The sequence below is a fragment of the Harpegnathos saltator genome, unplaced genomic scaffold, assembly GCF_003227715.2.
Source record: "Harpegnathos saltator strain DR-91 unplaced genomic scaffold, Hsal_v8.6 scaffold717, whole genome shotgun sequence".
Taxonomy (NCBI): domain Eukaryota; kingdom Metazoa; phylum Arthropoda; class Insecta; order Hymenoptera; family Formicidae; genus Harpegnathos; species Harpegnathos saltator.
The window spans coordinates 1-11,591 of NW_020230557.1; the positions used below are offsets into that span (position 1 = coordinate 1).

The 11,591-nt window shown below is 36.1% G+C and overlaps 1 protein-coding gene across 1 annotated transcript; it reads left to right on the forward strand.

Annotated features, from left to right (window-relative positions):
• Nucleotides 1-3,846: 3,846 nt before the first annotated feature.
• Nucleotides 3,847-4,978, forward strand: LOC105192082 (zinc finger protein 43-like). Its single transcript, XM_025305815.1, has one exon. It carries the CDS (start codon nucleotides 3,848-3,850, stop codon nucleotides 4,976-4,978), a length of 1,131 nt encoding a protein of 376 aa, XP_025161600.1. The 5' UTR covers nucleotide 3,847.
• The last annotated feature ends 6,613 nt before the right edge of the window (nucleotides 4,979-11,591 follow it).

The following is an 11,591-nucleotide window of genomic DNA, read 5'->3' on the forward strand; positions in this document are numbered from 1 at the left end:
TCTCCGTGTTGTACAAAGATTGTGTGAAACTGGGTGTCTAATGCATATGCGCCAGATACGCCAGTGCGTCGTCGTCTTCAAGACGAGGAAAGAATTCTCGACTCTTTCTACGAGAATCCCGGAAACAGCGTGCGTCGTGCGGCGCGCGAACTCAATTTATCGTAGCAAACGTGCATCGCACTTTACGTGTACATCAGTTGTATCCGTATCATTACCAGCGGGTGCAACAGCTGATATTGCGGGATCTGGAACAACGGATATTTGCGACTTTTGCGAAGGTATTGTCATTAACTTTTTATATTCGCGGTGATTTATGAGTATAATGATCATTGGAAAACATACTCAAGATTCCTCGCGCAATATCGGCGGAATGACTTGTTTCCTGACAATATTCTGTGGACCGACGAATCTACGTTCATACAAAACGGCATATTTAATTCTCGTAATTGCTGATATAGGTCCGACGAAAATCCGCCCATCCGTGAATGCGGATTTCAGTACCGTTGATCCATCAACGTAAGGACTGGAATAACCGGGAATCAAGTGGTAAGTAGGAAGAAAATAATTTTTCTTAGTCTTCCGTTCTCTACAAGCTCGTTGGCTCACATGTTTTAATTAATAATAACTTGATAACTATTGATAATTTGATATTATGGTATATGACTTTTCTTCTCGGCTACACCCAATCTATCTTCAACATTCATCTGTATGATAACCTTTCAAACTCCCTGTATTTCTAATAAATATATTTTAAATTAAAAGTATATCTTCTATATCCTTTTTTGACACATTACATTTTGATAGTTACATATTAAATTTAAGGTAATATAAAAATAACAAGTGAAAAAGAAGAAAAGACTACACACCTACAGCAGCTAGATTCGAATCTTACTTGACATTCTATGTTTAATTACCTCAGTTTTATTATGGAATAACTTCAAGGCTGTCAAGCAAACGTCTGAGCAAACGGCAATAAACGGGTTAAATATTTTTAGATTTTTGTCAAATCTGTAATTTACATTTCGTACAATTCCGTTATTAAGTAGTTTAACCTGGATATCTACATTTATCTATGTTCACATGTTAACTTGATGTAAATATTATGTCATTAGGATTAGTCCATTTTCATGTAATAATGTGAAAAAGTATAAGAGGCAATACTATATAATGTAACTGAAAAATATAGCGCAACATCCACCTGTAGCGCAGCATCTATCACACATTGCACAATATCATTATGCTTTCCGAAAATTGGGTCATGGAAGTGTAATTTATTATGAATGGGTAGATTTCATATTCGATGTTCCTTACGTTACTTCTTGCAAAATTTAAAAATTTTGCAAAATTACTAGATAGGGATAGAGATAAATTAGAAAATGATAGGAATCAAGTTGTTATTCAGTTGTTGAGTGAGCACTCTCTGGATAGAGCTCGAAAAATATTCTTCGTAACGGGCTATTTAACTGATAACTGATTTGATAGGCAGAATATTCAAAAGAAATATAACTATTTTGATATGTGATTCCTGGAAGCACAGAATACAACTGATACATAAAAGAAATAACACACATACACATGCACGTATGCACTCACACGTAATACTACTGTGATCAAAAACAAAGGTGAATTTGTTTATAAAATGAAAAATCTTTATTTATTCTACCAAATCAATTTCATCGCATTCAAAGTACTCCCCGTCCGACACAATGCACTTATGCCAACGTTTTTCTAATCCTCGAAACAGTCAGAGAATTCCTTTTCCGGGATGGCCTTCAATACTTTTTTCGATTCGGCTTTTATCTCCTCAATCGGGTCGAAACGGTGTCCCCGGAGCGGTCTTTTGAGTTTGTTGAACAGCTAGTAGTCGCACGGTGCTAAATCAGGCGAATACGGTGGTTGTGGGACGATATGGGTCGAATTTTTGGCGTTGAAAGTTGAGTGTTTTTGGAACCAATCGAGATTTGACGCGTTTGAGGCACAAAACATCTTTTAAAATGGTTTGGGTTGATCCAAATGAAATGCCCGTAGCATCAGCAAGGTTCCTAATTGTCAATCGACGATTTTCGAACAGCAAATCTTTGATTTTCTTGACGTGGCTTTCATCGGTAGATGTTGATGGTCGTCCGGGGCGCTGTTCGTCTTGAACTCGTTCTCGGCCTTCTTTCAAGTCTTTGTATCACTTGTAAAGATTTTTTTGCGACATAGCCTTATCACCAAAGGCCTTCTGCAACATCCTCAACGTTTCCGGCAAATTATTCGTAAGCGGCAAAATATTCATTCCGCAAACAAAATTTAATGCAAATTTTTGCTCAACAAAATCAGACATAGTAAAAATCGAAAAACTCACTTTTGTATGTTTACAAAACACGTATAGCTCTGTAGCAATTGAATATATTGACATGAAACTCTGCATAGATGTCAAAGATAGTGCTACCAAACCACAAAAAATAATTTCATGATTTTAAAGTACCCGCGAAGTTTAAATGAAAAATTCACCTTAATTTTTGATTACAGTAATATAACTGTTATAAATTTTAATTTTGAAGTTTCTTTGTTTATTCTTATAACATAAGATATATTTTATAAGATAAATGTGTTTTGAAGCTGTTATATTCCTTTGTTTTATTGCTTATAGCAATATATCAGCAGTATAATTTAAATATAATATGTTGAATTACAAATGCGTACGAGTTTTGTTTTATATTTATCACATACACAGATTATACCAATATTTAGTCGACTCATCCTTTAACCAACATTTGTTTCTTGTACGTAAAATATAATGATATCGCATATGATACCGTGTCGTCGGTATGACAAAACTTGTACAAATTTTCTAAATTCTTGTATTAAGAAGGTAGTATAATTTTTAATTACAATTGCAGTACGTGTTTAGTTTTATATTTATCATATGCAGCAGATTATACAATAATATTTAGGTCGTTTTATGCTTTAAACAACATTTGTTTCTTGTACGTAAAATATTATGAATTATCGCATATGAATATCGTGGCGTCGGTATGACAAAACTTGTAGAAATTTTCTAAATCCTTGTATTAAGAAGGTAATATAATTTTTAATTAATGATTATTATTTTTTACAACAATAACTGCTACTTTCCTTGCAAATATCGCGTATGTTGACAGTAGTGACTAAATTACAAATGCGAATTAATCAAGAATGCCATAGTATTTTTATACCTTTATATCTGCTAAGAACAATATATGTAACACAACAAAAATATATAAAAGGACAATAATATGTAACAATAACAATACATAAAATGTAACAATATATAAAAATATAAAAATATTATATTTATATTATATATATATAAACTATATGCAAGATAATAATCTATGAAAGAAACTACAATCATTTTGAATATTCCGCCTATCCGAGCAATGTAAACAGACCGCTTCGAAGATTATTCTCCGATGGTTCTCCGTTCAGAGAGCGCTCAGTCAATAATTGCGTAAGAGGTTGATTCCTATCATAATTGATCATCGTTTGTAAATCTATGATTAGTGGCTCGCAACGGTTACTTCACGCGTTTCTCTCATTGGAAAGTGTTCAAACTGTTTCGCACAGCCGAATGTACCTGACGCGACCTTCCTGTTTGTATGATATTTCGCTTTTGGATATTGTGAACAGCATAAATACCAATAATTTTAAACAATAACTTGCGCAATATAGAGAGTGCATATCGAAATTTGTCTTTTTACAAGATATCGGTAAACGTCGAGACAGGGAAAAATAAATTCGGACAACGCGGTTACGCAAACAGATTATTGAGCCTAGGCAGTTGAAATTTTAACTCGAAATTTCACATTGAAAAGGCAAGATTATGACTCACATATGTGAAATTTGCAAGAAAAGCTTCCCTCTGATTAAAGAGTTGAAACAGCACTACAAGCAGACTCACAAACGTGGCTTATACAAGTGCGAATATTGCGACTTCACATCTAACGACAAGCATGACTTGAAAAGGCACGTGGAACGAAAGCATACGGATAATTATGCATACACGTGCCCGGGCTGTAATAGAAAGTTCAAAACTCAGGAATATCTGGACAATCACATAATAAATATTCATTGTAGAGAGGTAAGCGACAGCTCGAAGTCTTACCGATGTGACACCTGCGACATAAGCTTCCCTTCGATGCAAGAGTCGAAACATCACTTCAGTGATATACACAAGCAAATCATGTTTGAATGCTATTATTGCAAGGAAATATTCGCCAGAAAATGTAATTTGAAAGATCACATTGGACGAATACACATGGACGATATCTATGCGTGTACTGAGACCGGCTGTGATAAGAAATTCAGAGCGCTGCGAGATCGGGATAAACATATACGAGATGTTCATCATAAGAACCAGGAGGAGAAGAAGGAAAGCGGTAGTCCGCAACCGGGACCGTCCTGGAAGAGTGACACTCCCATGAGCGGCAAACATTCCAAAAAGAGCAGCAAAAAGAACGTAAGAGCGCCTTACTCATGCAATATCTGCAAAAAAGGTTTTAATAAGAAAGAAGAGTTGAAACATCATCTCAGTGCCGATCATGGACAAGATATGCTCTGCTGCGAAACATGCGGTTTCACATGTAAAGACCAAAACTCATTGAACGAACACACAATACGGAAGCATACGCATGAGCACAAATATATGTGTGATGAGGAAGGCTGCGGCAAGAAATTCAAATTGAAGTCGGATTTGACGAAACACAAAAGGCAGAATCACTCGAATAAGCCGTACACGTGCAAAAAATGTGGTCATGTAAGTTCTAGTTTGTCAGAGCACCGTGCACACACGTCCATGCATTTAAAAAGAAAGGTAGCCTGTCAAATCTGTGGGAAGAAGATATTCAATAACAACTTATCTGTACATTTAAAGACACATGGTGAGAAGACATTTGCTTGTTCTACCTGCGGTAAGAAGTTTCATAGGAGAACACATTGCAAGGGCACATGTTAACTCATTCGCATCAAAGACCCTATGCCTGCAACATTTGCAGCGCGGCGGTTTATGGAGCGACAGGCTTTAGACAATCACAGGAGGGACGAACATCCCGATGCATCTCCAATCGAATAGAACGAATCGATATCATACATATATTGTTGCAAAATTTCTAGAAAAATCAAGAACATTCAGGTTGCCAATCAGGATTAAAGAAGATATAATATGTACGCGACGAAACAGTTTGTATTTAAGTTTACATACGCACACACACAAATACGCGCTTCAACACACACATACTTAAACACACACACGTACAGATCATAATGTTCATGGTTGGTGAATATTTCAAAACAGATTTCTTTATAAAAATATATATTCAGCAATTTTTAAATTGTGATTTTGTCCTTGAATGTCTGTTCGTAATAATCCTACATTTTCTATATACTCTTACATGTATGTATGTGTGTGTGTGTGCATACGAGTGCGTGCACGCGCACGTAGATGTATGCACGCACGCACATGCTCACACCCAGTTTTCTGTGTAAAATAATAAGAATAAATATATAGAGAAGTATATAGAGATGAGTTGAAGGATGACTATATGACGTACGTTATACATATGTGTTTTACTTGTATGTTGAGCTGAGCATCATGTTGAAATTTTATTTGTGTTTAATAAGATGAAAAAATGTCATATTGTATTTGTAATATTTTAAAAATAATCTAAAACGTTGACACACGTGAATATTTACATGTTCCAGTAAACACGAATTATGACAGTGACAATTTTATCAATGTCATAATATTTCACTTAATAATGTAATTAATATTCGATATTCCACTTAATAATAATACTTAATAGTAATACTCTGGAAGAAATTTCAGTGTAATATGTTATAAATTATAGTTATCGTTTAGCAAGGCATTGTGACATTGATATTATTTTACTACAATAGTTTGTCCTTTGACTGGAATATATTAATATACATATTATAATATACATATTATAATATCGATATGTTGATATTTATGTGTTACGTTTATATTTATTCTTAGCTACATTCCATCTTTAACCGTATATAATTATGTACATTCTCTCGAAAAATTAATTCTGTTTAAAAAGCAAAAAGAAAATACATTTAATTTTTATGATTGATTACTAAAATGTGAACATACATTTGCTTTCATCAAATCTGTGCAATAGCATTCTCCCGTTATGAATATATGTAATGATTATATGTATACTTATATTACATGTAACCTCAAGTAACCATGTAAAATCAAATAACGGGCACATTACATTAATATTCATCTGTTCATTCAATAATGTAATTGTTATTGCAACGTATATTTTATATTTATATTTTATTACTATTGAATAATATATATAACACTATATTATTATACATTCATATTATTAAATGGAAAATTAAAACAATGATTTGATATTATTGCTGGCTCGTTAGGTTATTAGTATTAGGTAGTGACAAAGTTCATGTACTATAATTTTTATCTAGCATATCTGCGGTATTTTTTGCATCGTGTTTCTAAAGATATTCATCTTGCTGCGGATTTTCCTATCGTTTTTGGACTGAGATTTCAATAAATCTATATTTTAATATATTTTTGTTATATTCATTAATTCTTTGCGTGTTTATGAGAAAACCGGCGTATTAAATAAAATTTGTATAAATATTCAAAATCCTTGAATCCTTTCCATTCAACGCCCTGAAACATTTCATAACATGTCCATCATCATTGTTAAGTCTCCTCTACAACATTATTATGATTTTTCGGAGTCAAATGTCCGACTTATGTGCATTGGATTACTGGCTATCATAATGAGGCTTCACCAATCGACTATCGGTATTGGGGCGAGAAAAATGATCATGTCGCATCAATATTCGTCATATATCGACTGTTGTTACGTTGTATGACATTTCTCTCAGTAAATTATACTGCTTTGATTAATGCAGTATTATTACACGGAAATAATGTACAGTGTCGCGCAAAAATTTCGAGCCATAGTGTCTTTTTAAGATACATGACAATATATTGATTTGCTCTAAAAATTAATTATATAAAATAATTGACATAACATTCTTACAAATGATAGTACAGTTACAAAATTTTGAAAGTACATAGTTTCTATTTATTTAGTCATATAATATTTAAATGTGTTCAAAAGTATTGAGCCGTATTCTTATTGTGACTTTATGAGCCCGGTTTGTTTACGTTTCTTATGAAACTTCTTCGTAAATATTTGCTTTAACTAAGGTTCAGTTTATTGTCTACCGCAATGCCGAAACATACAAGCCTCAGTTACGCGAAGCCGTGATTAATCTTTCTCAGCAAGGAAAGGTTTCTCGCGAAATTGCTTATTGCTTATTAATTGATAAAAGTATGGTAAATAGGATTATTGCTAAATATAAGTTGACGAACTCTTTAGCTGATAAACCACGAAATGGTAGACTTCGCAAAACTACAAAGCGCATCGATAAAATGATTAAAAGAAAGTCGATAGCAGATGTTAGGAAAGCTACTCAGGATATTTCTCGAGAACTACGAGAAGAAAATCTTGCTGATGTAAGTCGAAGTATAATATCTTGACGTCTAAAGGAAGGAAGTAGGACTTTTAGGACGCGTTGGTGTAAAAGAACCATTAATTAATGCAAAAAAATAAGAAAGATCGGTTAGATTTTGCAAGGAAATTTGAACATTGGACTGAAGTTGATTGGCGAAAGGTACTTTTCTCTGACGAGTCAGAGTTTCAGTTATTCGGAAGTGCCGGTAGAAAATATATACGATATCCAACAGGCACAACATATAACCAAGATATCAAATTCCTACCGTAAAACATGGTGGAGGTAACGTGATGGTTTGGGGATCATTTTCTTATAATGGAGTTGGTCCATTGGTTGAGATCATATATTGACACAGCATATGCTGCCATATGCAACTCGAAACATGCCACGTGATTGGATTTTTCCAACAGATAACGATTTCAAACATTCATCAAAACTAATAAAAGAATTTTTCATCATGAAAAAAATGCGGGTTCTTGACTGGCCCTCGCAATCACCGGACTTGAATCCTATTGAGCATTTGTGGCAAGAATTCAAACTACATACAGGAAATAAGATACACTCCAATACAGCTGAATTGTGGCAAGATTTGCAAACTCAATGGCAAAATTTTCCTCAAGATTATTTTCTAATTTAATAGCATCAATACCTCGCCGTTGTGCTGCTGTGATTGCTTTTAAAGGCATAGCGACAAAGTATTAAGTTTAAATAAACGTTGATAACACTTTCTGTTATTATTTTTCAATGATATATTTTCCTAATGGATAAGAAAACTTTTTGGCGCAATACTTTTGCACCGTTTGTAATAAGACGTCGATAAAAATAAAGTATTTATAATTATTAAGGTTTGTAAAATTTATATAATCGTAGGATAAATAAATACATTTTGTTTATATATATGTGTAAAGTTTTAGTGCTCATTATGAAATGAATATATAATAATACTAGGGCGCAACTAAGTTTCCGGGTTTCACGTATGGATGGCGCTAACGACACATGTAGTCGACATACATGTCTGAAGTTGTGTTTTTTTCATAGCTTGGACATCTGTTAACAATAACCAGTCGTAATACCAACACATATCGCAACGCAAAAATATTTTTTCTAACAAGGAAGATGTTCGAGTTTTGTGCCAAATAAACAGCTTTTGCGGGAAGCTTTGCTTTTCTCCTTTAACTTGAAAAAAAGTGCAGCTGAAGCACGTCGTTTGCTTGAGGAGGCCTACGGCGAGCATGTACCATCGAAAACTACCTGTGAAGATTGGTTTAAACGCTTCAGAAATGGTGATTTTGACACTGAGGACAAAGAGCGCTCCGGAAGACCAAAAACAATTGAGGACATCGATTTAACAATAACCAGCGTTATTGGATGAAGATGATACGTAAACACAAGATCAACTTGCGGAGGCATTAAACATGACTCGCCAAGGTATTTCCAAACGTTTACATGCCATGGGAAAAATTCAAAAGGAAGGAAAATGGGTGCCGCATAAGTTGACTGAGAGACAGATGAAAAATCAAAGAGCCACTTCCGAAATTTTGCTTCTGCGGCATGAAACAGAGTTTCTTGCATCGATTGTTACTGGCGATGAGAAGAGGATATATTTCGAGAATCCCAAAAGCAAAACATCGTGGCTTTCACCTGGAGAAGCATCAACATCGACGGCACGACCAATCGGAATGAAGACAATGCTCTGCGTTTGGTGGGACCAGAAAGGAATCGTGTACTATGAGCTGCTGAAAAGAAGCCGGGCGAAACTGTCAATGGGGCATCGCTACCGACAACAACTGATCAATTGAACCATGCATTGCTCGAAAAACGGCCAGAATGGGACACGAGACACAAACGAGTGATATTGCAGCACAACGCTCTGTGCTATCGTACTTCCCTCGTCCAGCACACTATCAAAACGCAGAAATGGGATCTGCTACCGCACCCGCTGTATTCGCCAGACCTGGCCCCTTCCGATTATCACTTCTTCCGGTCGATGGCGCATAGCTTGGCTGGGCAACATTTGGCCAATTTCGAAAAAGTACAAAATCGATTGGACGAATGGTTTCGGTCAAAGACGCGTCGCTTGATCGTCGCGATATTCATGTATTGCCAGAGAGATGGCAAAAATGTGTAGCTAGCGAGGGACGATACTTTGAATAAACCATTTTTTGTATTTCTCTTGAAATTTTCCATTTTTCATTTATTAAGAAAACCCGGAAACTTAGTTGCGCACCTAGTAGTTGTACGGTTCAAAACTTTTGCACGCTGTAGGTGTAGACAAAGAATCGAAGTGTACTTATTATCCAAAAATTATATTTACTGTGATTCATCAGTTGGAGTGTATACTTGAGGCGCAACAAACATATTTCGAAAAAGACGGCACAAACAATTGACTTTCGATATTTCAAATGTCAATTGTTTCTGCCGTGATTCGTGAACACCAGGTCTTTTTCTGCAGTCACGTATCTATCTCGCATAGTGATAAACCGACAATGCGATATACTTCACAAGAATACACGGAGATGATAGTAGCCTACGGGCTAGCGGGTCGAAATGAGCGCATCGCGGCTTGGGTATACGCGGAGCAATTTCCTAGGCGTGCACATTATCCAACACATCAGACAATTCTCCGTGTTATGCAAAGATTGCGTGAAACGGGATGTCAAATGCATAATCCGCCAGATACGCCAGTGCGTCGTCGTCTTCAAGACGAGGAAAGAATTCTCTACTCTTTCTACGAGAATCTCGGGAAAAGCGTGCATCGTGCGGCGCGGGAACGCAATTTATCGTATCAAACGTGCATCGCACTTTACGTGTACATCAGTTGTATCCGTATCATTACCAGCGGGTGCAACAGCTGATACTGCGGGATCTGGAACATCGGATATTTGCGACTTTTGCGAAGGTATTGTCATTAACTTTTTTATTCGCGGTGATTTGAGAGTATAATAATCATTGAAAAACATACTCAGTGTTTCTCGCGAAATATCGGCGGAATAACTTTTTTCTTGACAATATTCTGTGAACCGACGAAGCTATGTTCATACAAAACGGCATATTTAATTCTCGTAATAATTGATATTGGTCCGGCGAAATTCCGTACATCGTCCGTGAAGGCGGATTTCAGTACCGTTGGTCCATCAACGTATGGACGGGAATAATCGGGAATCAAGTGGTAAGTAGAAAGTAAATAATTTTTCTTAGTGTTTAAGTGAAACGTTTTTTTCGTTCGTTATTTCCAGATCGGTCCACATTTCCTCCCGCAACGTTTAACTGGCAGGATTTATAGACAGTTATTAGAGAACGTGTTGCCAGGGCTTCTCGCAAATGAGCCATAAACGTACGAGCGTAGCTCATTTAATAATACGACGGAGCACCGACTCATTTTTGTCGCAGAATACAGGAGATATTAAACGCACAAATTCTAGACAGTGGATGGGTCGTGGTGGCCCAATCATCTGGCCGGCACGTTCATCAGATTTAAATATATTAGACTTTTTTGTGTAGGGTCATATAAAAAGTTTATCGAGCACCAGCGTAATGGTACAGAAAACGAGGTATGTGAAGTTATTGTTGCGGCCTTCGGTACTATTACGGCGGACATGGCACACGGTGCGACGCGCAATATTGTACAAAGGGCTGAACTCTACATACGAGAGAGAGGACGGCACTTCGAACAATTCTTACATTAGATTGTAAGAGTGGATTAGGCATACCAGGGAAACTACTATAAAAGAAACGCAGCAGGGTATCTACCGCAAGGTGATATGGAAATGATAGTGCATCACTTTCTTATCGCCTTTGAAAAGACGGGACGGCACGATGTCATATTTCTTCCTTATAGCTGACTGCGCGCGCTGGCCTATCAGTCCTTCGCTGACTCCGCCTGCACCACATGTCTACGTGCTTACTGCGGCCGCCCTCCGTTCTCTACAAGCTCGTTGGCTCACATGTTTTAATTAATAATAACTTGATAACTATGATAATTTGATTATTTGGTATATGACTTTTCTTCTCGGCTACACCCAATTATATCTTCAACATTCATC

Bases quoted from the DNA above. Each gene is read 5' to 3' on its own strand.
- LOC105192082 (XM_025305815.1), top strand. From the start codon at position 3,848: ATGACTCACATATGTGAAATTTGCAAGAAAAGCTTCCCTCTGATTAAA.